We start from the raw sequence: 26,986 nt of genomic DNA on the forward strand, positions 1-26,986 counted from the left end.
AATGGGAGCTGAAGAAGTAGAAATATGGAGTTTTAAAGTGTTATCTGAAAAAATGTAGCAATGAAGGGCTAAAAAAATAGCACCAGAGTGAGAGGTAGATTGTGTAGTTAATAGGAATATAAGTATAAATGAGGCTAATGGGAAATGGCTGGATTTAGAAGGGAAAAGGAACATTCCCTTCCTCTGAAAATAAAGTGACAAAGATAAATATTTCCGCAGGTTTGGCTAAATCTATATGAGGAAAAGAAGGAAACTGGAGTTCACTCCAGACCACCTACTTCTATTCTCCACTGTCTGTGTGTGTCTATAATTTTCCCCCCACTATATATATATAGGGTCCAGGTATGGTGGCTCATATCTGTAATCCCAGCACTTTAGGAAGCTGAGGTAAGAGGATCGCTTGAGACCAGTTCAAGACCAGCCTGGGCATAGCAAGATCCCATCTCTATAAAAAAAATTTTAAAAATTAGCTAGGCATGGTGGAGCATGCCTGTAGTCCTAACTACTCAAGAGGCTGAGGCAGGAGGATCATTTGAGCCCTAGAGTTTGAGGTTACAGTGAGCTATGATAATACCACAGCACTCCAACCTGGGTGACAGAGCAGGACCCTGTCTCTAAAATATATATATGTATGTATGTATGTATGTATGTATGTAGGAGGAAAAACAAGTACCAAATAATCTTACTTCTTCTGCTCTCTCTTTATTTTCCTCCTGAAGTTTCCTATCCTCCTTACTTTCTTCTTCATCTTCTTTAAAAGACTCGTCTATTTCAGGCTCAATGAATTCTTTTACAGCCTCCTGTGAGATGAACCAATATTATGATCAAAGGGTGTATATAAATATTAGCAATTATTTGTTCAAAATATTTAATGAGCACTAATCCTGCAGCTGGGTACTGTGCTAGTAACAAGGATACAAAGGTTGATAAGAATAGTCCCTGTCCTTAAGAAACTTATAATTTCATGGACAAGAAAATACAATGAATGCATACATTCACATAGTAGGAGCACCTAATTTAGACCAGGTAGTGGACTGGGTAAAAGAGGGAGTTGGTTAGGAAGGTTTCCTGAAGGAGATAATGTTTGAGTTTTTTTCTTGAAGGATGGGGAAGGAAAAGAAGCAGCTCTGGGCAGAGGATGTTCCATGCACATGATTGGATCTGAGAGAGCATAGTTCAATAGGACAAAAACTGGGAGACAAATGAATACGAGTGCAATCATAGAGAAAGGCCTAGACTGTCAAGCCAGGGAGATGATTGGCTCTTATCCTGAAGGCAATGAGGCTCTAATAAATTGGTTGATTTGCTTTGCATTTCAAAACAATCATTCTAGCAACAGGAGAATAGCTTTAAAGAAGAGGAAGAAAGGGAAGCAGAGGGAGAGAAAAGGAGCGTGAACAAAACAGTGGCTGCGGGAATGAAGAGAAGGAAAAGGAGGATTTAAGAGATATTTAAGAGGCAAGTCCTAGTGACTGACTGGATGGACACGGGATGGTTAGAGAAAATGTGCATCTTGAATGACACTTGGTTTACAGTTTAGACCACTAGAGAGATGACAATGCCATTCACAGAGACAATGAACAAAATTGGATAAATAGGTTTGGAGAGAGAGATGAGTTCAGATTAGGCTGTGAGAGTTGGAGGTACCACTGAGATACCCAAGTGAAAATATCCAGCAAGAAGGTGAATATATGGATCTGGAGTTTAAGATGGAAGAATTTGGGCTAAAAATAGAGATCTGACAGTTATCTGCCTTTAATTAAAGCCAAGAAAGTAAATTATATCCTAAAGGCAAACTTGTGAAGTAGCCAGAGAATTAGACAGTAACCCAGTTACATAAAATGCTAGGGATCTATGGAAAACAGTGTAGCGATTCCTTAAAGAACTAAAAGTAGATCTACCATTTGATCCAGCAATCCCACTCCTGGGTATCTACCCAGAGAAAAAGCAGTCATCATATGAAAAAGATAATTTTACATGCATGTTTATAGCAGCACAATTCACAATTGCAAAAATATGGAACCAGCCCAAATGCCCATCAATCAATGAGTGAATAAAAAAAATGTGGTATATATACACCATGGAATACCACTCAGCCATAAAAAGGAATGAAATAATGGCATTTGGAGACCGTTATTCTAAGTAAAGTAACTCAGGAATGGAAAACCAAATATTGTATGTTCTCACTCATAAGTGGGAGCTAAGCTATGAGGATGCAAAGCCATAAGAATGATACAATGGACTTCGGGGATTCAGGGGAAAAGGGTGGGAGGTGAGGAGGGATAAAAGACTACACATTGGGTACAGTGTACACTGCTTGGGTAATGGGTGCACCAAAATCTGAGAAATTATCACTAAAGAACTTACTCATGTAACCAACTATGACCTGTTCCCCAAAAACCTATTGGGAAAAAAAAAGGAATGATGTTCTGATGCAGGCAACAATGTGGCTGACCTCTGAAAACACTATGCTAAGGGAAATAAGCACAAAAGGCCACATATTGTATAATTCCATTTACATGAGATGTCCAGAATAGGCAAATCCATACAGCCAGAAACTGTGTAGTGTTTCCAGGGCCTGAGAAGAAAGGGGAAATTTGAGTGACTGCTAATCAGTATGGATTTTCTTTTTGGGAATGATTAAAATGTTCTGGAATTCAATAGTGATTATCACTGTACAACTTTGTGAATATACCACAAACTATTACTGAATTGTACATATTACATGAATTGTGTCTCAATAAAGCTGTTATTTTTAGAAAAATAATTTGGCCACTCCACATTGTACACATACTTCAAAACATCATGTAGTACACAATAAACGTATACAATTTTTATTTGTCAATTAAAATAAATAAATAGGAAATTGCTGCCTCAAAAAAAACCAAAAACAATCAGATGAAATCAAAAGTCTATACTCAAGGAAAACAATAATAGATTTTCAAACCTCTGAAAAAAATAAAATGCTAGGGAAGAAAGAGGAGCCTGAAAAGGCAGCCAGAAGTAGCCTCTGAAGTATGAGAGGCCACGAGGAAAGCCAAAAGAGAAGAAAGAAGGAGTCATCAGTATTGAACACCTCAAAGGAGTCTACTCACATAGATTTAAAAACATCCTCTGGGTGTTTACAGCAGCAATATTTATAAAAGCAAAAGCTAGCAATAAGCTCAAGGCCCACAATAGGAAAATGCATAAATAAATTATGGTGTAAGCCATATAACAAAATACTTTACAGCAATGTTAAATTATGCTATAGAAATATGTATATAGTATAGAAAAATAGTCACAATGTGACCAAAAAGTTAGGATATTTTTACAAAATGAAAATACTTTTTTCTTGATAACATTCTTGCTATAAAATATTTGAACACTACAGAGGAATTAAGAATCTTAACTCTCAGAGTTAACAATTTTTATCATTTGCTGAATATTCTGCTAGACTGCTTTTTGCATCTATAAACATTTTAATATAAATGAGATAATATATCTTATATTCTATAATCTGCTTTTCTCAATAATATATCATGGATTATATTTATTTAACTACTTAAACATCTACTTTATCTGCATAGAGTTCCATTATTTCAATGTACCATGTTGTATTTAACTAATCTCCTACTGATCAACATTCATATTGTTTCTAGTATTTTGCTATTATACTACGCTGTAATAAACATTCTTATACAGATATATCATATATTAGAATTATCAAACAGACTACAAAAGTTATACTTAGCCTATTTAAAGAAATAAGAGATTGAAAATGTGAGCAAAGAGAGAAAGATTACAAAAATGATGAGACTTGAAAAAGAATCAAATAGGACTTCAGCAATTTAATTTAAAAACTCAACAGAAAGGTTTAATGGCAGATGAAATTCAATTGGAGGGCAAATTAGTGAACTGGATGGTAAGCCAGAAAAATTATTCAGGATGCAATGAAGAGAAATAGAGAGAGAATATGAAAGAAGGTTAAGAGACATGGGGGATTGATTCCAACACACATTCATTTAGAGTTCTAGAAGGAAAGAAGAGAGCAAATGCAGTAGAGGCAATATTTGAATAGATGACTGAGAATTTTCCAGATCTAACAAAAGATACCAAATTAAAGATTCAGGAAATCAAGAGAATCCCAAGCAAAATTTAAAAGAAAAGAAAATCCATCTCCACATTAATCAGAGCAAAGACAAAAAGACGACCTTAAAAATAGAGAGAAGAGATGAATTCACTTCAAAGGAACCGACAGCTGGATTCTCAATGGTCAGTTCAATAACAACAAAATCCAGAAAACAGTAAAAATAATAACGATGTGCTGAGAGAAAAGAATACCATCCCAGAATTAATAGCATACCCAGCAAAAAAAAAAAAAAAAAAAAATGTAAGAATGAGGGTGAAATACAGGCATTTTCAGACAAACAAAAACTGAGTTTGCCACCAGGAGATCTTCACTAAAGAAAATTCTACAGGTTAAGGTAGAAGAAAAATGACCTAAGGTAGATATCTGAGACTTTTGAAGAAAGAACAAATAAATTAAATTATAAATCAGCTCCAATGCCAGCATATTTCTTAAAGGTAAATCACTAAAGGCATTCCGGCTAAAGTCAGAAACAAGAAAAGGATGCTTGTTATCTCCACTACTATTTAATACTGAATTAGAAGAATTATTCAATATAATTAAACAAGAAAAAGCAACTAGAAGTATCACAATTGAAAAGAAAGAAGTAAAACTATCCCTATTTGTAGGTGATTTGATTAAGTATCTAGAAAACCCCAAAGAATCCACTGAAAAACTACTAAAAACAGTAAGAGGAAGAGCAGCAGGAGGAGGAGAGAGGAATACAGTAAGAGAATTTAGTAAAGTCACAGCATATAAAATTAAAATAGGAATGGTGGTGAACATCTGTAAGCCCAGCACTTTGGGAGGCTGAGGCAGGAGGATCATTTGAGCCCAGGAATTCAAGCCAGCCTAGGCAACATAGCAAGACCCTGTCTCTGCGAAATTAAAAATTAGCCAGGCATGGTGCCACGCACCTATAATCCCACATACTCCGGAGGCTGAGGTGGGAGGACTTCTTGAGCACAGGAAGTCAAGGCTGCAGTGAGCCACAACTGGACCGCTGAACTCCAGCCTGGGTGACAGAGTATGATCCAATCTCAAAAAATAAAACAAAATTAAATTAAATTAAAATACAGAAATTGATTATATATATATAATCTGTATATATATAATATATAAATATGCTGTGTATATATTTAACTGTATATATATATATACAGTTACTAGTTAGAAGATATAATGGAAAAGAATGTCTCATTTAAAATAGCAAAAAATAAAATATTCAGGCATAAACCTAATAAGAAATGTACAAAATAAGCAAACAAATAAGATATGATTTAAAGGCATAAAAGTAGACATCCTATATTCCATATTCTTGGATAATACAATTCAGCATCATAAACATGTCTACTCTAAGTTAATATATAAATTTAATATTATGCTAGTTTCAAAAAATCTTATTTTTAAGAACTAGCTTATAAAGTTATATAGAAAAATAGCCAGGTGCAGTGGTGCATGCCATAGTCCCAGCTACTCTGGAGGCTGAGGCAGGAGGATCACTTAAGCCCAGGAGTTTGAGACCAGCCGAGGCAACATCAAGACCCTGTCTCTAAAAAATAAATATATAAATAAAAGGAAGAATAAGTAAGCAAGAATAGCAATGAAATGCCTGAAAAAGATCAGTGATGAGGGCTGGTCCTACCAGATATGAAAATGTATCATAAGAAAGTCAAACTATCCCTGTTTGCAGATGACATGATCCTATATCTAGAAAACCCCATTGTCTCAGCCCAAAAGCTTCTTAAGCTGATAAACAACTTCAGCAAAGTCTCAGTATACAAAATCAGCAAGCAAAAATCACTAGCATTCCTATACATTAGCAATAGTCAAGCCGAGAGCCAAATCACAAATGAACTCCCATTCACAATTGCCAGAAAAAGAATAAAATACCTTAGGAATATAGCTAACTAGGAAGGTGAAAGATCTCTAAAAAGAGAACTACAAACCACTGCTCAAAGAAATCACAGATGACACAAATGGAAAAACATTCCATACTCATAAAAAGGAGGAATCAATATCGTTAAAATGGCCATACTGGCAAGGGCAATTTATAGATTCATTGCTATTCCTATCAAACTACCATTGACATTCTTCACAGAACTAGAAAAAAACTATTTTAAAATTCATAAGGAATCAAGAAGAAGCCTGAATAGTGAGGCAATCCTAAGAAAATGAACAAAGCCGAAGGCATCACACTACCCAACTTCAAAGTATAGTACAGGGCTACAGTAACCAAAACTGCATGGTATAATACAAGAACAGACACATACACCAATGGAACAAAATGGAGAACCCAGAAATAAGACTTCACACCGACAAACCATCTGATTTTCAACAAAGCTGACAAAAACAAGCAATAGGGAAAGAATTCCCTATTCAATAAATGGTGCTGGGATAACTGGATAGCCATATGGAGAAAACTGAAACTGGAACCCTTCCTTATGCCATATACAAAAATTAACTGAAGATGGGATTAAAGGCTTAAATGTAAAACCCAAAACTATAAAAACCCTGGAAGACAACCTTGGCAATACCATTCTGGACATAGAAACGGGAAAAGATTTCACAATGAAGACACCAAAGACAATTGCAACAGAAGCAAAAATTGACAAATGGCATATCTAATTAAACTAAAGAGCTTCTGGACAGTAAAAGAAACTATCCATAGAGTAAACAGACAACCTACAGAATGGGAGAAAATTTTTGCAAACTATGTATCTGACAAAGGTCTAATATCCAACATCTATGAGGAACTTAACCAAATTTACAAGCAAAAAACAACCCCATAAAAAAGTGGGCAAAGGACATGAACAGACAGTTTTGAAAAGACATAAATGTGGCCAATAATCATATGAGAAAAAGCTCAACATCACTGATCATTAGAGAAATACAAATCAAAACCATAATGAGCTACCATCTAACACCAGTCAGAATGGCAACTATTATAAAGTCAAAAAATAACAGATGCTGGCAAGGTTGTGGAGAGAAAGGATCACTTATACACTGTGGTGGGAGTGTAAATTAGTTCAGCCATGGTGGAAGACAGCGTGGTGATTCTTCAAAGATCTAAAGACAGAAATACCATTTGACCCAGCAATCCCATTACTAAGTATATACCTGAAGGAATATAAATCATTCTATGATAAAGACAAGTGCATGCGCATGTTCATTGCAGCACTATACACAACAGCAATGACATGGAACTAACCAAAATATCCATCAATGATAGACTAGATAAAGAAAATGCAGTACATATACACCGTGGAATACTATGCAGCCATAAAAAAGAACGAGATCATGTCATTTGCAGGGACATGGATGGAGCTAGAGGCCATTATTCTTAGCAAACTAACACAGGAAGAGAAAACCAAATACTACATTTTTCCTGTTAAGTGGAACCTAAATGATGAGACCACATGGACACACAAAGGGGAACAATACATACTGGGGCCTTTCAGATGGTGGAGGATGGACAGAGGGAGAGGATCAAGAAAAACAACTAATGGGTACTAGGCTCAATACCTAGGTGATGAAATAATCTGTATAACAAACCTCCATGACACAAGTTTACCTTTGTGACAAACCTGCACATGTACCCCGAACTTAAAAGTCAAAAAAAAAAGAAAAAAGAAAATGTATCATAAAGCCTCAATAATTAAAATATTGTGGTAATGACCCACTAATAGACAGATCAATAGAAAAGAATAGAAAATCAAAAAATAGACTTAGGTTGAATACAGTTGCTTTTAAATGTTGGAAATATTATAATATGTAAGACAAATCAGCCCTGTTCATATTAACCACAAAAGACTGAACTAGGACCAGTTTGCAGAAAAAGCTAAAGCTACAAGGAGACATATTACATTTAGTTCAATAGAAAGAATTAATGTTCTAATACTCAGTGCTCACCAAAAATGAATGGAGTCTTTCTGAAAGTAGTTCTCTGTCACTTCAGATATTCAAACTTAAGCATAATGATCAAGTATGGATGTTATATTAAGACTCATCATCAGATAAAAGAGAAGATCATCCTGGTGGATGGGAAGTAGGACTAGATTGTAGCTCCAACTCAGATGGACAGAGCAGTGTGTGGAGGCTCACGTGAGAAATTTTAGCTCCAGAATGACTGCAAGAACAAAGCAGGAATCCCGAGGGGACCCAAAGACCCTCCGAAGGCAGTGGACTGCTCCTGCAGGACCTGGGAGACACCCCAAATACTGTGAGTGCCCAAACTGCGAAAGTGGGAAACGGAGACCCTCCACTCCCAAACACACCCCCACTGGGGAAACTGAAGGTCTGGTTTGCAGAAGAAGTTTCCAACCTTACCTGGAGCTGAGTCAATTTAGAGAGCCAAGCAAAATACAGGGGTAGAGGAAGCAGCAGGAAAGGCTCTGGGAGTTCGCAGGGTCCCCAAGCAGGCCATTCCTGCCTGGCACCACAGGGCTCCTTCGGGAGGGCGGCCAGAGGCACAGGGGAAAATGCCACAGGGAGAAGGAAGTCTCCAGCTGAACTTTGTAACAATCTGAATCGGGCGAGGTGCCTCCTGCTAGAACTCAGGGGAGGGCATGAATCCAGTGTTCAGACTCCACAGGGGGAAGAAAAACCAAAACTCTTTTCTTTTGCAGCTGGGAGGCAGGTAGCATGGGACAAGTTCTCAAGTCCTGCTTGCCCACTGCCTGGAAACAGCTTTAGGGCTGTTAGTAGGGGCATGGTGGGAGTAAGACCAGCCCTTCAGATTGTGTGGAGACCAGGTGAGGTCTGTGACTGCCTGCTTTCCCCCACTTCCCTGACAACCTGCATGACTCAGCAGAGGCAGCCATAATCCTCCTAGGTACATAACTCCACTGACCTGGGAAACTCACCCCCATTCCCTACAGCAGCCACAGCAAGACCTGCCCAAGAAGAATCTGAGCTCAGACACGCCTAGCCCTGCCCCGACCTGGTAGCTGAAGACAAAGGGTGGGTAGGGTATATGAAGAAATATACTCTTGGGAGTTCTGGGGCTCTGCCCACCACCAGTTCCTCTCCATACTATCACAGCTGATGCTCTTTGGAAAGTGCCACCTCCCGGCAGGAAACCAAGCAGCACAAAAACAGAACATTAAACCACCAAAGCTAAGAACCCTCACGAACTGTTTCACCCCCGCTGCCACCTCCACTAGAACAGGTGCTGGTATCCACGGCTGAGGGAGCCATAGACGGTTCACATCACAGGACTCTGTGCAGATAACCCCCAGCACCAGCCCAGAACCAGGCTTGCTGGGTGGCTAGACCAAGAAGAGAGATAACAATTACTACAGTTCAGCTCATAGGAAGCCACGTCCATAGGAAAAGGGGGAGAGTACTACATCAAGGGAAAACCCCATGGGACAAAAGAATCTGAACAAAAGACTTCAGCCCTATACCTTCCCTCTGACAGAGCCTACCCAAATGAGAAGGAACCAGAAAACCAACTCTGGTACTATGACAAAACAAGGCTCTTTAACACCCCCAGAAAATCACATTAGCTCACCAGCAATGGTTCCAAACCAAGAAGAAATCCCTGATTTACATGAAAAAGAATTCAGGATGTTAGTTATTAAGCTAATCAGGGAGGCACCAGAGAAAGGCGAAGCCCAATGCAAGGAAATCCAAAAAATGATACAAGAAGCAAAGGGAGAAATATTCAAGGAAATAGATGGCATAAAAAAAAAGCAATCAAAACATCAGGGAAATTGGGCACACTTACAGAACTGCAAAATTCTCTGGAAAGTCTCAGCAATAGAATTGAACAAGTAGAAGAAAGAAATTCAGAGCTCGAAGACCAGGTTTTCGAATTAACCCAATCCAACAAAGACAAAGAAAAAAGAAAAAGAAAATATGAACAAAGCCTCCAAGAAGTCTGGGATTATGTTAAATGACCAAACCTAAGAATAATTGATGTTCCTCATAGTGTACTTACACAAACGGAGGGTATAGCCCACCACACACACCTTGGCTATATGATATAACCTTTTGCTCCCAGGCTATAAACCTGTACAGCATGTACTACACTGAATACTGTAGGCAACTGTAACACAATGGTTTGTATCTGTGTATCTTAACATAGAAAAGGTATAGTAAAAATACAGTCTTATAATCTTATGGGACTGCTGTCTTATCTGCAGTCTGTTGTTAACTAAAACATCCTTATGCAGTGCATGACTGTATCTTGCAATTTCTTAACTTTTGCCAATATGATGAGTAAAAAAAATGAACCCTCATTTGTACTTTAACTTACATTATAATTTTTTGTGGATTAAAAAAAGAATAATTGATGTTCCTGAGGAAGAAGAGAAACCTAAAAGTTTGGAAAACATATTTGGGGGAATAATTGAGGAAAACTTCCCTGGCCTCGCTAGAGATCTAGACATCCAAATACAAGAAGCACAAAGAACACCTGGGAAATTCATCGCAAAAAAGATCATCACCTAGGCACGTTGTCATCAGGTTATCTAAATTTAAGACGAAGGAAAGAATCTTAACATCTGTGAGACAAAAGCATCAGGTACCCTATAAAGGAAAATCTATCAGATTAACAGCAGTTTTCTCAGCAGACACCCTACAAGCTAGAAGGGATTGGGGCCCTATCTTCAGCCTCCTCAAACAAAACAATTATCAGCCAAGAATTTTGTATCCAGCGAAACTAAGCATCATATACGAAGGAAAGATATAGTCTTTTCCAGACAAACAAATGCTGAGAGAATTCGCCACTACCAAGCCACCACTACAAGAACTGCTAAAAAGAGCTCTAATCCTGGAAACACATCAAAACAGAAGCTCTTTAAAGCATAAATCACACAGGACTTATAAAACAAAAGAAAATGAAAATTTAAAAAGCAAAAATAAAAAACAAAAAACCAAGGTACAAAGTCAACAAATAGCGCGATGAATGGAATGGTATCTCACATCTCAAATAGTAACATTGAATGTAAATGGCTTAAATGCTCCACTTAAAAGATACAAAACTGCAGAATGGATAAGAACTCACCAACCATCTGCTCCCTTCAGGATACTCACCTAACACATAAGGACTACATAAACTGAAATAAAAAGGTTGGAAAAAGCATTTCATGCAAACGGACACCAAAAGCGAGCAGGGGTAGCTGTTCTTATATCAGACAAAACAAACTTTAAAGCAACAGCAGTTAAAGAGACAAAGAGGGACATTATATAATGGTAAAGGCCTTGTCCAACAAGAAAATATCACAATCCTAAACATATATGCACCTAACACTGGTGCTCCCAAATTTGTAAAACAATTACTAACAGACCTAAGAAATGAGATAGACAGCAATACATAACAGTGGGGGACTTCAATACTCCACTGACAGCACTAGACAGGACATCAACACAAAAAGTCAACAAAGAAACAATGGATTTAAACTATACCTTGGAACAAATGGACTTAGCAGATATATACAAAACATTTTCTCCAACAACCACAGAATACACATTCTATTCAACAGTGCACAGAACCTTCTCCAAGATAGACCATGTGATAGGCCACTAGATGAGCCTTAATAAATTTAAGAAAATTGAAATTATATCAAGCACTCTCTCAGAGTGGAATAAAATCGGAAATCAACTCCAAAAGGAACCTTCAAGACCACGCAAATACATGGACGTTAAATAACCTGCTCCTGAATGATCATTCAGTCAAAAACAAAACTCAGATGGAAATTAAAAATTCTTTGAACTGAACAACAATAATGACATTACCTATCAAAACCTCTGGGATACAGCAAAGGCTGTGCTAAGAGGAGAGTTCATAGCATTAAATGCCTATATCAAAAAGACGGAAAGAATACAAACCGACATTCTAAGGTCACACCTAAAGGAACTAGAGAAACAAGAACAAACCAAACCCAAACCCAGCAGAAGAAAGGAAATAACCAAGATCAGAGCAGAATTAAATGAAATTGAAATAAACAAAAAAAAATACAAAAGATAAATGAAACAAAAAGCTAGTTCTTGGAAAAGATAAATAAATTTGATAGACTATTAGCAAGATTAATCAAGAAAAGAACAGAAAAAATCCAAATAACCTAATTAAGACACAAAACTGGACATATTACAACTGACACTGCTGAAATACAAAAGATAATTCAAGGCTACTATGAACATCTTTATGCACATAAACTAGAAAACCTAGAAGAGATGGATAAATTCCTGGAAAAATACAACACTCCTAGCTTAACTCAGAAAGAATTAGATACCCTGAACAGACCAATAGCAAGCACCAAGATTTAAATGGTAATTAAAAAATTACCAACAAAAAAAAAAGTCCAGGACCAGAAGGATTCACAGCAGAATTCTACCAGACATTCAAAGAATTGATACCAATCCTTTTGACACTATTCCACAAGATACAGAAAAAAGGGAACCTTCCCTAATTCATTCTATGAAGGCAGAATCACCCTAATACCAAAACCAGGAAAGGACATATCCAAAAAAGAAAACCACAGACCAACATCCCTGATAAACACAGACACTAAAATCTTTAACAAAATACTCGCTAACTGAATCCAACAACATATCAAAAAGATAATCCACCATGATCACGTGGGTTACACAGCAGGGATGCAGGGATGGTTTAACATACACAAGTCAATAAATGTGATACACCACATAAACAGAATTAAAAACAAAAATCACATGATCATCTCAATAGATGCAGAAAAAGCATTCAACAAAATCCAGCATCCCTTTATGATTAAAACTCTCAGCAAAATCAGCATACAATGGACATAACTCAATGTATTAAAAGCCATCTATGACAAATCCACAGCAAACATAATATTGGATGGGGAAAGTTGAAAGCATTCTCTCTGAGAACTGGAATGAGACAAGGATACCTACCCACTCTCACCACTCCTCTTCAACTTAGAACTGGAAGTCCCAGCCAGAGCAATCAGACAAGAGAAGGAAATAAAGGACACCCAAATTGGTAAAGAGGAAGTCAAACTGTCATTGTTTCCTGACAATATGATCATTTACCTTGAAAACCCTAAAGACTCTCCAGAAAGCTCCTAGAAATGATAAAAGAATTCAGCAAAGTTTCCGGATACAAGACTAACGTACACAAATCAGTAGCTCTTCTCTACACCAACAGCTACCAAGCGGAGAGTCAAATCAAGAACTCAACCCCTTTACAACAGCTGCAAAAATAATAAAATACTTAGGGATATACCTAACCAAGGAGGCAAAAGACCTCTATAAGGAAAACTACAAACACTGCTGAAAGAAATCATAGACAACACAAACAAATGGAAACACACCCCAAGCTCATGGATGAGTAGAATCAATATTGTGAAAATAGCCATACTGCTAAAAGCAATCTACAAATTCAATGCAATCCCCATCAGAACACCACTATCATTCTTCACATAATTAGAAAAAAAAATTCTAAAATTCATATGAAACCAAAATAGAGCCCGCATAGCCAAAGCAAGACTAAGCATAAAGAACAAATCTGAAGGCATCGCACTACCTGATTTCAAACTATACTATAAGGCCATAGTCACCAAAACAGCATGGTACTGGTATAAAAACAGGCACATAGACCAATGGAACAGAATAGAGAACCCAGAAATAAATCCAAATACTTATAGCCAACTGATCTTCAACAAAGCAAACAGAAACATAAAGTGGGGAAAGGACACCCTTTTAAACAAACGGTGCTGGGATAATTGGCTAGCCACATGTAGGAGAATGAAACTGGATCCTCATCTCTCACCTTATACAAAAATCAACTCAAGATGGATTAAGGACTTAAATCTAAGACCTGAAACTATAAAAATTCTAGACATAACATTGGAAAAACCCTTCTAGACATTGGCTTAGGCAAAGATTTCATGACCAAGAACCCAAAAGCAAATGCAATAAAACAAAGATAAATAGCTGGGGCTTAATTAAACTAAAGAGCTTTTGCACAGCAAAAGGAACAGTCAGCAGAGTAAACAGACAATGCACAGAGTGGGAGAAAATCTTCACAATCTTTACATCTGACAAAGGACTAATATCCAGAATCTAAAACAAACTCCAACAAATCAGCAAGAAATGAAACAAATAATCACATCAAAAAGTGGGCTAAGGACATGAATAGACAATTATCAAAAGAAGATACACAAATGGCCAACAAATATATGAAAAAAAGCTCAGCCTCACTAATGATCAGGGAAATGCAAATCAAAACCACAATGCAATACCACCTTACTCCTGCAAGAATGGCCATAATCAAAAAATCAAAAAACGGTAGATGTTGCCATGAATGCGGTGATCAAGGAACACTTCTACACTGCTGGAGGGAATGTAAACAAGTAGAGCCACTATGGAAAACAGTGTGGAGATTCCTTAAATAACTAAAAGTAGAATTACCATTTGATCCAGCAATCTCATTACTGGGTATCTACCCAGAGGAAAAGAAGTCATTACAGGAAAAAGATGCTTGCACACGCATGTTTATAGCAGCACAATTCACAATTGCAAAATCATGGAACCAACCCAAATGCCCATCAATCAACAAGTGGATAAAAAACTGTGGTGTATATATATATATATATATATATATATATATATATATATATACACACACACACACACACACACACCATATACCATATACTATGTACATATTATACCATATATATGTGGTAGTGTGTGTATATATATATAAAATCATATTATGTATATGATTGGAATATATATATATACACACACACTACCATATTATATATGTATATATATGATGGAATGCTACTCAGCCATGAAAAGGAATGAATTAACAGCATTTGCAGTCACCTGGATGAGACTGGAGAAACTTTTTTTTTTTTTGTGGGGCACAGAGTCTCACTCTGTCACCCAGGCTGGAGTGCAGTGGCATGATCTCGGCTCACTGCAGCCTCCACCTCCTGGGTTCAAGCGATTCTCCTGCCTCAGCCTCCTGAGTAGCTGGGACTATAGGAGACTCTTATTGTAAGTGAAGTAGCTCAAGAATGGAAAATGAAACACCATATGTTCTCACTGATGTGTGGGAGCTAAGCTATGAGGATGCAAAGGCATAAGAATGATACAATGGACTCTGGGGATTTGGGGGGAAGGGTGGGAGGGGGACAAGGGATAAAAGACTACAAATAGGGTGCAGTGTATACTACTCGAGTGATGGGTGCACCAAAATCTCAGAAATCACCACTAAAGAACTTACTCATGTAACCAGACACCACCTGTATCCCAGTAACCTATGGAAAAATAAAAAATAAAAGACTTGTCAGATTCATGCAAGGTTAAATTCAATTGCCTTTAAATTCCCTTCTGCTCTCACGTCTCTGATTCTGTATAGTTCCTTGATTTTTTCCTAGATATGATACACCAAGATCATGTCTGTGGTATTTCATTAAGTTTCTCAAAGTATACTATAATTTACAATTTATAATGTTGATAAAATCATTCGGTGGTTATTTCACAATAATTCTTGCCAAGATCTAGACAGCACAGTAAAATGAACATTTGTTAAAGATGAATAATTTAGAAAGATGATATTTCTTCAGTGTTTAAATGTAAAAAAAAAAGTTTCATAAATGTGTAGATAGAACCTTCCCCTTCTTTCTCAGACCCAAGACACTGGCACATAGGCCATCAGATCATACCTGTATAGTATGACTCTGATAACAATGGGAGCTTCTTCAGAATTTACTGGAGGAGAACACCTTCAAAGAGGCTGAAATACAAACAAGAGTTGAGTTTGTGATGGCACATGATATTCACTGATTTGAGATTCTTGGTAAGCAGGTAGCAATTAAAACCACAGGAAACACAGTAATAGGTAGTGTGTACAAATGAGAAGTGAAAGCAAGCCAAGGACAGAATATCAACATTTAAGAGGCAGAAGAGGGTGAAACTCTAAAACAAGGGTGAAATAAAGAAGTAGGAGAAAAACCAGGACATTGCAAAAGGAGTGAATGGTTAAGAGAGCCAAATGATACACAGAAGCCAGGTTAAATACAGAATTGAAGATACTTGGATTTGGCAATAAGGAATCACTGCTGACCTTATAGTAGTTCTAGAGTTTTAAACAAATTGATTATGATGGAATGGAAAGAGAGAAAGAAGTAGCAGAGAGACAAGGTCAAGGGACATCCTTTTTAGGATGGGAGAAATGACCATATTTTAGATTGCTTTTAGATTGATAAAATGGAACAATTAGAGAAGACATTAAAGAGGCAAAAGAGAGAAGACATTGGACATGGGATTAAGTGCTCGAAGGAAGAAATAACCTTGAATGGAAAGACTGAGACTGGAGGGAAGGGAAAAGGGTGAGCACAGAAGCAGATGAACCTGAGGATATGCCTCAGGAAGTGGCAGGGAGCTTCTACCTGAAACCCATTCTTTCCTTTATAAAATCACCTGCTAAAAACATGACGCAAAATGCTGAGTGGATGATTCTATTCCTTAGAGGGAAGAAGAGCTGTCAAAGATCTTGATCAGAACCAAAATTCTCATATGTTAGGGTAAATGAACAAGGATTCAGAACATTGATTGGAAAAAGCTGTGAACCTTCTCTACTGAAATACAGGAATAATCTGAATAATGACCAACGCTAACATGTGGTAAATACCTCTTCAAGTAGCCGCTCTATTTCTTCATATGTCAATAATGTAATTTTTCTGCCTTTGATATTAGAAAGGAGGCAAGAGCATGTGTTGATCCATTCATAACATTCTTTCTGAGAAGAGATAAAAGATTACAAGCAGAAAAACCAGCTCATTTATTCACTCACCGCTATTGAGGAACTGATAAATACAATTCCTCTAAACATAACTATATTCAATTAACTTTATATCAGTTCAGTTCAAAGATTTATGCAGTGGTGACTGGCTATTAACATACACCTAAATCATATTATCTCTTATTGACACGGTTTGGGATCTGGGTTGTAATGGGACAGGGAGTAGTGAAGTGCCGTAAAAACAGATACAAAAAGATTGTTTTATTTACTAATGTCTAAATGGCCTCCTAATAAATTTTATGCAACTGACCAGGTCAACTGTGATTGCATAATAACAACAGAAGTAGCAAACACCTACCTTGTACTTAATTATATGCCAGACTCTGTTCTAAGCATTATGCATACATTAACTCATTTGATCCTCAGTATGAGACATTAACTATTATTATCCTCATTTTTTAAGATGAGGAAACTGAGAAATTGAGTAGCTAAATGTCTTGCTTGAGGTCACAAAAATAGTTAAGTATGATGCTTGGATTCTAATCTATGTGGTCTGTGCTTAACCACTAAAAAAAAAAAAAATCCCTCTACTGCTAATAAAGTGAATGGATCAAGATTTGAGACACTTTTGGAAAAGGTGCTCACCTTTTATCTATTGAGATATGGGAAAGGTCTATAGCAGGTTTTAATCACCTAAGGTAAATAGTTAAACTGTATTTACCAAGATCTCCTAACAGTTAAGAGCTGGTTTCAACGTTTAAAAGGTACATTATTCCTTATTAGTTAATAAAAGCCCTGAGAACTAAGAAACGTTGTCCTCTCTGGGAACAGAGATCTGGTCACTCTAGCCAAAAAACAGCAGCATGTGGTGAAATGACCCACTGTAGGCTCCTGAAATCAACCACAATGAGCAGTAATATACCTTGTATTTCTTTAATTATTAGCCTTTTTTTTTTTTGAGACAGGGTCTTGCTCTGTTGCCCAGGCTAGAGTGCAGTGGCATCATCATAGCTCATTGCAGCCTCGACCCACTAAGCTCAAGTGATCCTCCCACCTCAGCCTCCTAAGCAGCTGGGACCACAGGTGTGCACCACCATATCTGGCTAATTTTTTTACTTTTTCTTGCCCAGGCTGGGCTTGTACTCCTGGACTTAAGCAATTCAGCCTCCCAAAATGCTGGGATTACAGGCGTGAGCCACTGTACCTGGCCCAGATTTCTTTTAAATTGTGTAATTATTATGAAACATCAGAGCCAAAAAATTTTAGAAATCAAATCTAAATCCATATGTTGTAGATAAAGAAACTGAAGCCTATAGTGGTAAAGTAAGTTTACTACAGCTTTGTTAATGTCACTGATGGTTAAATTCTGGATTCAAAGGGTTAGAATGGTATCTTATTGCATATCAGGAAGAAGAGTGGACAAGGCAGATGAAGGTTTTAGTCCTAACTTCACCTAATTAGTTGAGAATTCTTGAGTAAATGCCTGATAGTCCTTATCTTTTTTTTTTTTAATGAAGCTGTTTGTTTACTCTAAGTGATCCATATGCAGTGGTGACCTGGTAAATGTTTAACAACCATTTCTGAGGGAGTTGGGGGAAGCCCTGATTTGTAGCAATTTCTGATTTCCATGGTATAAATACTCTCACCAGGCAATTTCAGTGATATTCATCAATTCAGTATGTTATCACGGAATGTGGACTTGAGAAGGCTTGTATATAATTGGTTCTTGTGAGCCAGTGTGAGTTTCTATCACACCACTGCCCCTAAGTATCCTTCCAGATATAAAGCTTGACTAATACATTTTTTAACCTTTTTTTATTGTACCTAGAACAAAAAAATTTCAAAACTAGTCTGTAGTTGAATTTGCACGCTATGAAACAGATCCTGGTCATTTTCTTATAAATGTCTGAGACATTGGAGATACTGTCATAAGACTTCTGATGAGGAAAAAAATTATTAGGAGTCTTTTACAGTTTTACTGTAAAAGTTTTACAATAATCTATAGAGTTCAGCAAGTTTTCCTTCAAAACCTTCAATAATACCTTTTTATCAGCTATAGACCAGGATAGCTTGGTTGCTAATTAATACCCATGAATCTCTTTCCATGACTATTCTTAATTGATTCTAATAAAGACTTCTGGTGTGAAGTAAAAGGACTAAAATTCATGTTTGGAGTGAAGGAGTATTTAAGAAGCAAGTGATAGTCCTAAATGTGAAGCCTATTGTAGCAGGAGAAACAGAAGGCCACAGGAGAGTCTTTTATAGGGTACCAGCAGTAAGACACTGGCTACAAATGGAGCTATTAAGAATCCATGATCCACAGATCCCCCCATAAGGAAGGAAAGCTGGGGCTTCCTTGAGTTTACCTGCTAAAACATCTTGAGAGTAAGATTCCTACTACCACCGTCTTCAGTCATAGTCCTTTTGGAGGACCAAATCCTGGAACTGGCAGTGCTATCTCTGGTGACATAAAGAAAGCCTATTGTGGTCCAAGATGGATGGCAGACTACACAGGGCAGAGATGAGACCAAAAGGCATAGAGGAAGTTTTGTTTTGTTTTTCTGACACAGCGTCTTACTCTGTCGCCCAGGCTAGAGTGCAGTGGTGCAATCTCGGCTCACTGCAACCTCCGCCTCCTAGGCTCAAATGATCCTCCTACCTTAGCCTCCTGAGTAGCTGAGACTACAGGCATGCCACCATGCCTGGCTAATTTTTGAATTTCCAGTAGAAACGGGGTTTCACTATGTTGGCCAGGCTGGTCTCGAACTGCTGACCTCAAGTGATCCACTTGCCTCAGCCTCCCAAAGTCTGGGATTACAGGTGTGAGCTACTGTGCACAGCCGGCATAAAGGAAGTTAATTGTAGCTGGAAGTCAAGTTTGAAGAGCACCAGCTAGAGGTCCTCATTTCCATTATGGTAGGTATTTATTTGGTATATTTCCCTCCCATATATTCTCAGCACTGTCAGGTGCTGGTCAGTGTGTGTCTTTTTTGTCAGTCTTGGCCTGCTGAAGGATATCTCAGAGGCCCTTCCCAGTAATCTGCCATTTGCTCAGATTATGACTATTCTTCAGTGTATCAGTGACTCTAATTCTAGGTCCTTGGAACAGTAGAGATAGTCAACCTAAAGCACTTGAAAAAAAAAATCCATCTAGCTTATCTGGCCTGGCTAAGTTTCCAGGCTTTCAGTAGCTGTTCTAGGCTGCAGTAGTTCTTGTATACTCTTACTGGATGCCAGGACTCTGATATAGTGCCTCCAAGTCTCACATGAAGCCTTATAACAAGCAATTCTCATCTCCAGGTGGAGTGGTTGCTATACAATGACATCAGTTTCTGTCTGAAATAGGCACAGGAGCAAGGATTCTCAGAACTGAGTCCTTCTAAAAAATGGCCTCCCGCTGTATAAGGTCAGACTGGATCAAGCTATGCCAGGATCAGGTGGACGGTAAATAATTAGCCCCTGGACTGCCTTAGTACTCTTGGGGAACTAGATAATCCCTATCTGTTTCTGAAGAAGCAATTTACCTAGACTGTTATGGAAAGTGGAGTAAGAATTTATATCAGTAGGGGTGATCAAACTCCAAAAGATGGTTACCTAGGAGATATTCCATTTTTTTCTGTTTTTCTTTTTTTTTTTTTTTTGAGATGGAGTTTCACTCTGTTGCCCAGGCTGGAATGCAGTGGAGCAATCTTGGCTCGGCACAACCTCTGCCTCCCGGGTTCAAGGGATTCTCCTGCCTCAACCTCCTGAGTAGCTTGGAGGCACCCACTACCACACCTGGCTAATTTTTGTATTTTTAGTAGAGACGCAGTTTCACCATGTTGGCCAGGCTGGTCTCAAACTCCCGACCTCAGGTGATCTGCTTGCCTCAGCCTCCCAAAATGCTGGGATTACAGGCATGAACCACCGCACCTGGCCGAGATCCTCAGTTCTGAACCCTGTCCAGCATCATGCAAATCTCCTTGGCTGGAAAGAAGCCCAAGAAACATTAGCTTGTGGGAAACTCTTACTAATGTCATCCAAATATCAGTCTAGTAGGTCAAATGCTAGAATGTGGCACAAGCCACACAGCATTACCATAGAGCCACATTAGACAAGTCTTCTCTGGAAAACCATCTTCTTTTCACCTTGTGGGATGTGGATGAGGCCATAGAAATCCCAAAGTCTGATGTCATAAAGATTCATGTACCATAGAGGTTTGTCTAGATCAGGAGAAGATGGTAGCAGTCCAGGATGGTGATGAATTTGAAATAAAAATAACCTTCATGAAGATGGAACTAACCATTTTTTTAAAGAGTACCTCAGTATGGTCTGCTAAGCCCCTTACCATAAACTCGCTTGATATACCCTTGAGAAGCCTCAGGCTTAGAGAAGAGGCATATGCGTTTTCTTAGCAGAAGAAGGCCTTTGCATAGGCTCAGTTACAGCCTTACCTCTGGTGTGAGAGCAGATTCTCAGCCTCCTCTGATAAGACTCCCCCAGTTTATTTATCTGAAATCACTAGAGAACGGTTAGTAAGTGAGAAAGAGCTTAACAGAGGACCAAAGTAGCACTAGTGGAAAGTGTAGGTCCTCAAAGAGATGGTCAGGTTATGGGCATCCAGTCAGGGGGTGGGGTGGCGCAGGGCAATGAATGGCCATAGCACAAGGCTTCCACAAAATCTCCTCATCTGGATAATTTTATAAGTCCCTGAACCCTGAAGTTCCCTCAGGAAGGGCTCCTCATGATAGTGTCCTCCATATGGCTATAGCCTTAACTTTTATAGGGAGATACACCTCAAAACATCTTGAAATCCTCATTCCAGATTACCTTTATCTGAAAACCTGGTCTCGCCACACAGAGCTCTACCCACTTTTAGGTAAATGAGGACTAAGTGTGTCATAGACTTGGCCAGTGGGTCTCCACCACCACCTGTGGCAGGTCCAGCCTGCCAAAATCAGGATCCCCACCACATCCTGGGGTGGACAGAAGAAGGGGCTATTCGCAGCAGGCCTGAGAAGGCTTAAACACATTTCTAGATGTATAGTGTGGGTTCCAAGAGACTGCTTGGTTCAGAAGTATAACAGCCTGTTGTGAAGAACCCTTCTGAAGCCTTCCCAGAACCAAAATGAGAACTCAGACATTTCATTCAACTCTTAGATGAGAAGTGATATATACCTATAGTAGCATATTTTCAAATAGTAAAATATTATTGCTTCCCTGACATACACCCTAAATGTTCATGGTGTTTTAGTCTTGTAATTTTCTACCACATGAAATTTGCTATTTTAAATTTGGATTTAGCACCTATATATTAATACATAAGATTTATTTTCTCTATACTCATCTGGACTTTTTAAAGGACATTAGTAGCTATGTGAAATAAAATGGGAAAACTTTCAGTCGTTATCTATGCTCTTACACTGTTTATATAGCATGGGGATTACCCTACTCCTTGAAAGTCTGCATAATTCTCAGCAAACTATCACAAGGACAAAAAAGCAAACACCGTGTGTTCTCAATCATAGGTGGGAGTTGAACAATGAGAACACATGGACACAGGAAGGGAAACATCACACTCCGGGGACTGTTGTGGGGTGAGGGCAGGGGGGAGGGATGGCATTAGGAAATATACCTAATGCTAAATGACAAGTTAATGGGTGCAGCACACCAACATGGCACATGTGTACATATGTAACAAACCTGCACATTGTGCACATGTACCCTAAAACTTAAAGTATAATAATAATAAAATAAAATTAAAAATAAAAATTTAAAAAAAGTCTGAAAAAACCTGTCTGAGGAATCCAGGCAAAATTTTTAGCATTTCTAAAAATTAGTGCATCCAATTTTTCACTGAAAATTGGCCAATTTTCTCCTTCAAGGATTAATGATACTATTTTCCTAGAAAAGTCTCCATCTCCTAGAGATTTAAAATGTATTAGCAAGATGTTATACATAAAGTTTTTTATAACATAAAAGTTTTTAAACAGTTTTATAATAGTTATAAAACTGCTTAAAAACTATGAGATCTGTCATACATACAGAGACATAAAATACACATATGCAGTTTAAAAAGAGAATTGCTCCCTACATGCCAGTCCTCATATACCATAATATTCATAATATTTATTCTACTATTTATGGACATTTGAGTTGTTTCCAGTTTGAGGATACTTCTAGAAATAATCTTGGAATATCCTTTTTTTTTCTTTTTTTTTTTTTTTTACACGGAGTTTTGCTCTTGTTGCCCAGGCTAGAATGCAATGGCATGATCTCACCTCACTGCAACCTCCGCCTACCGGGTTCAAGTGATTCTCCTGCCTCAGCCTCCTCAGTAGCTGGGATTACAAGCATGCGCCACCACGCCTGGCTAATTTTGTATTTTCAGTAGAGATGGGGTCTCTCCATGTTGGTCAGGCTGGTCTTGATCTCCCAACCTCAGGTGATCCACCCGTCTCAGCCTCCCAAAGTGCTGGGATTACAGGTGTGAGCCACCACGCCTGGCCAGAATGTTCTTATGTATGTCTCTTAGTCTAGAGCACTTGTGTAAGAGCTTATCTAGTATACTGACAGATGAATAGAATTGTTTGTTGCAAAGTGTGTTGCAACTTTAACAGATAATGTCAACTGATTTCCAAAGTGGATGTACAAATTTATATTCTTACCAGCAGTATAGAAGTACCTGTTGCTCCCCCATTCTTGTTAACACTTGTATTGCCAGACTTTGCAATTTCTTTTCTTTTTTTTTTTTTTTAGACAGAGTTTTGCTCTTTTGCCCAGGCTGAAGTGCAGTGGTGCAATCTCAGCTCACCACAACCTTTGCCTCCCAGGTTCAAGCGATTCTCCTGCCTCAGCCTCCCCAGTAGCTGGGACTGCCAGTGCGTGCCACCATGCCGGGCTAATTTTGTATTTTTAGCAGAGACAGAGGTTCACCATGCTGGCCAGGCTGATCTTGAACTCCTGACCTCAGGTGATTCGCCCACCTCGGCCTCCCAAAGTGCTGAGATTACAGGCGTAAGCCACCGCACTCGGCCTAGACTTTGTAATTTTTGCCAGCTTGTTATGTAAGTAGTGATATTAGTTTGTATTTCCCTGATCACTTATGAAATTGAGCAGCTTTTCATAAGTATGTCAACCATTGGGATTTTCTCTTTTGTGAGTTATACATTCAAGCTTTTTGCCCATTTTTCTATTGGGTTGTGTATTTTTATAACATTGATTCCTAGAACGTCATTTTCTATTCTGGATACTGGTCCTTTGTCAGTAATAAGTGTTGCAAATACATTCTCCCATTTTGTGGATTGTTTTTGTTTTAATGGTATTTTCTTGAAAAAAATAATTCTTAAATTTAAGGTAATCAAAATTATGAACCTTTTCCCTTTGAGTTAGTGCTTCTTATCTCTTACTTAAAAAAATTTTTCCTACCCCCAAGATCTTAGATATTGTCTTCTAAAAGCTTTATAATTTTGACTTTCACATGTAGGTTTCTAGTCCATGTGGAATCGATTTTTGTGTGAAGTAAAAGTCTCACTTCATCTCTCCTATATAGATAGCCAATATTCCTAGTTTTTGAGTTTTTTGTTGTTGTTTTGTTTTGTTTTGTTTTGTTTTGTTTTAAGACACAGTCTCACTCTGTCACCCAGGCTGGAATGCAGTGGCGTGATCGGCTCACTGTGACCTCTGCCTTCCCGGTTCAAGCGATTCTCCTGTCTCAGCCTCCCCAGCAGCTGGAACTACAGGGGTGCGCCACCACACCTGGCTAATTTTTTTGTATTTTTAGTAGAGATGGGGTTTCACTGTATTAGTCAGGATGGTCTTGATCTCCTGACCTCATAATCCACCCGCCTCAGCCTCCCAAAGTGCTGGGATTACAGGCGTGAGCCACCGCGCCCAGCCCCCTAGTATTTTTAATTGGAAAGTTCATCATTTCCTCATTAATTCTATATGCCATGCTTATATAAAAGGCCATAAATTTTTGGTTCTGTTTTTTGATTCCATTGACACAGTTGTCCATCTTTGAACTAACACCATGCTGTTTCAGTTTAGCTTTACAAGAAGTTTAAAATATGGGAGGATGAGTCCTCTCACCTTATTTTCAAGAGTGTGTTAGCTATTCTTGGTTCTTTGAATATCCAAAACAGCTTTTAGAGACAGTTTGTCAAGTTGAAAAAAAAAAACTGTTGGAAACTTGATTGTGACACCTAGATTAGTGCTGTTTAATAGAACTTTCCACAATAATATAAATGTTCTATATATGTGTGGTCCAATATGATCCCTGGTAGCAACATGTACTATTAAGCACTTAAAATATGGCTAATATGACTGGAGAGGTGAATTTTTAAATTTAAATTAATTCAGCCGGGCATGGTGGCTCACACCTGTAATCCCAGTACTTTGGGAGGCTGATACGGGTGGATTACTTGAGACCAGGAGTTCAAGACCAGCCTGGCCAACATGGCAAAACCCCGTCTCTACTAAAAATACAAAAATTAGCCAGGTATGGTGGCCTGTGCCTGTAATCCTGGCTACTCAGGAAGCTGAGGCACCAGAATCTCTTGAACCCGAGAGGCAGAGTTCAAGAGAGCTGACATCGTGCCACTGCACTCCGGCCTGGGCAACAGAGCCAGATTCCGTCTCAAAAAATAAAAATAAAAATAAATTAATTCAAATGTGAATAGCAATATGTGGCTGGTGGCTACTGTATTGGACAGGATCGCTACATAGCATTCTGAGGAGAATTGACATCTTTACAATATAGAGTCTTTCAGTTCATGAACATGGTGTATCTTCCATTTAGGTCTTTTAATGTTTCTCAAATAAAGTTTGAAATATACTCCAGAAAGAAACTGATCAACTTTTATTAGATTTATTCCTAAGTACTTTATATTTTGAAATTATTATAAATATTACCTTTTTCATGTTTCATTTTAGAACTACTTAATGCTGGCAGGCAATACACACACACACACACACACACACACACACACACACACACACACACACACACACATAATGTACCCTGCAATTAATGGCTATATATATATGCCATTAATTTTTTATCAATTGGGTTGTATCCAGTGTACCTATAGATACATTACAGATGTTATATTACGAACTTGCATTCCTAGAACAAAATTAACATGTTCATAATGTGTGTTACCCCTCTCATTTACTGCTGGATTTGATTTGCCTGTATTTTGTTTAGGACTTTTGTATTCCATGTGAGACTGGTCTATAATTTCCCTTTCTTGAACAATCCCTTTTGGGTTTTTGTATAAAAAGTATTCCCTCTTCTTTGGACCCTGAAAGAGACTGTATAAGAACAGAATTATTTATTTCTTAAATGTTTGACAGGGCTTTCTGTTGAAGCTGACTATACTTAGAGCATCTTTTGGGGGAAGATTTTTGACGAATTCCTTTAATGGTTATAGGACTACTTGGGTTTTTAATTTATTCTCAAGTCTTCTGGGTTATATTTATTTGTCCATTTCATCTAAATTTTCAAATCTTTGTGATAATGTCCTTCATAATCTCTTCCTACTATCTTTCTAATGTCTGAATCATCTGAGTTACTCATTCCTGAAATAATTTTTTGCATCTTTTTGTCTTAATTAATCTTGCCAAAAGCTTCCCAACTGGTCTTTTAGCAGACCAATTTTGGGCTCTCTTGATCATCTCCTTTTAGTCAGGTATTCAAAAACATATGATACACCCATTTAAAGTGTATAATTCAATGGTTTTTAGTTATTCACAAAGTTGTGCAACCATCGCTGCAATCTATTCCTAGAATATTTTCATCAGGCCCCAAGAAAGCCTGTACCTGTTAGCAGTTGTTCATTTCCCATTCCTCCCCCTCCTTTACAAGCTCCAGGCAGCCACTAATCTTTCCGTCTCTATAGATTTGCCTATTCTGGGCATTTTACGTGAATAAAATAATACAATATGAGGTCTTTTGAAATATTTTATGTGAATAAAATAATATGTGGTCTCTTGAAACATCACAATATATTACTGACTTCTTTCACTCAGCATGTTTTCAAGGTTCTTCCATGTTGTTGCATGTATCAGTACTTCTTTTTTTACTGCCAAATAATGTTCTATTATATAAATATACTGCATTTTGTTTATCTAGTCAGCAATTGATGGAC

General features: G+C 37.9%; 1 protein-coding gene across 15 annotated transcripts in view; it reads right to left on the reverse strand.

Annotated features, from left to right (window-relative positions):
• The window catches only part of AXDND1 (axonemal dynein light chain domain containing 1), a 185,583-nt gene that overhangs the window by 28,579 nt on the left and 130,018 nt on the right, over nt 1-26,986 (reverse strand). For 8 of the 15 annotated variants that reach the window (XM_055366816.2, XM_063710541.1, XM_063710548.1 and 5 more), the window contains 2 exons: nt 16,746-16,853; nt 687-800 (listed from right to left, as the gene is read on the reverse strand). The exons of 1 other annotated variant lie outside the window; for it this stretch is intronic. In XM_055366816.2, coding sequence (XP_055222791.2) covers nt 687-800; nt 16,746-16,853 — 222 coding nt within the window. Of the gene's footprint in view, nt 1-686; nt 801-5,040; nt 5,148-15,335; nt 15,370-15,777; nt 15,849-16,745; nt 16,854-21,289; nt 21,348-26,986 lie in introns of those variants that run through there. 6 more of the 15 variants (XM_063710543.1, XM_063710558.1, XM_055366819.2 and 3 more) reach the window with 4 other exon arrangements.

The sequence above is a fragment of the Gorilla gorilla genome, chromosome 1 (genome assembly GCF_029281585.2).
Source record: "Gorilla gorilla gorilla isolate KB3781 chromosome 1, NHGRI_mGorGor1-v2.1_pri, whole genome shotgun sequence".
Lineage (NCBI taxonomy): Eukaryota > Metazoa > Chordata > Mammalia > Primates > Hominidae > Gorilla > Gorilla gorilla.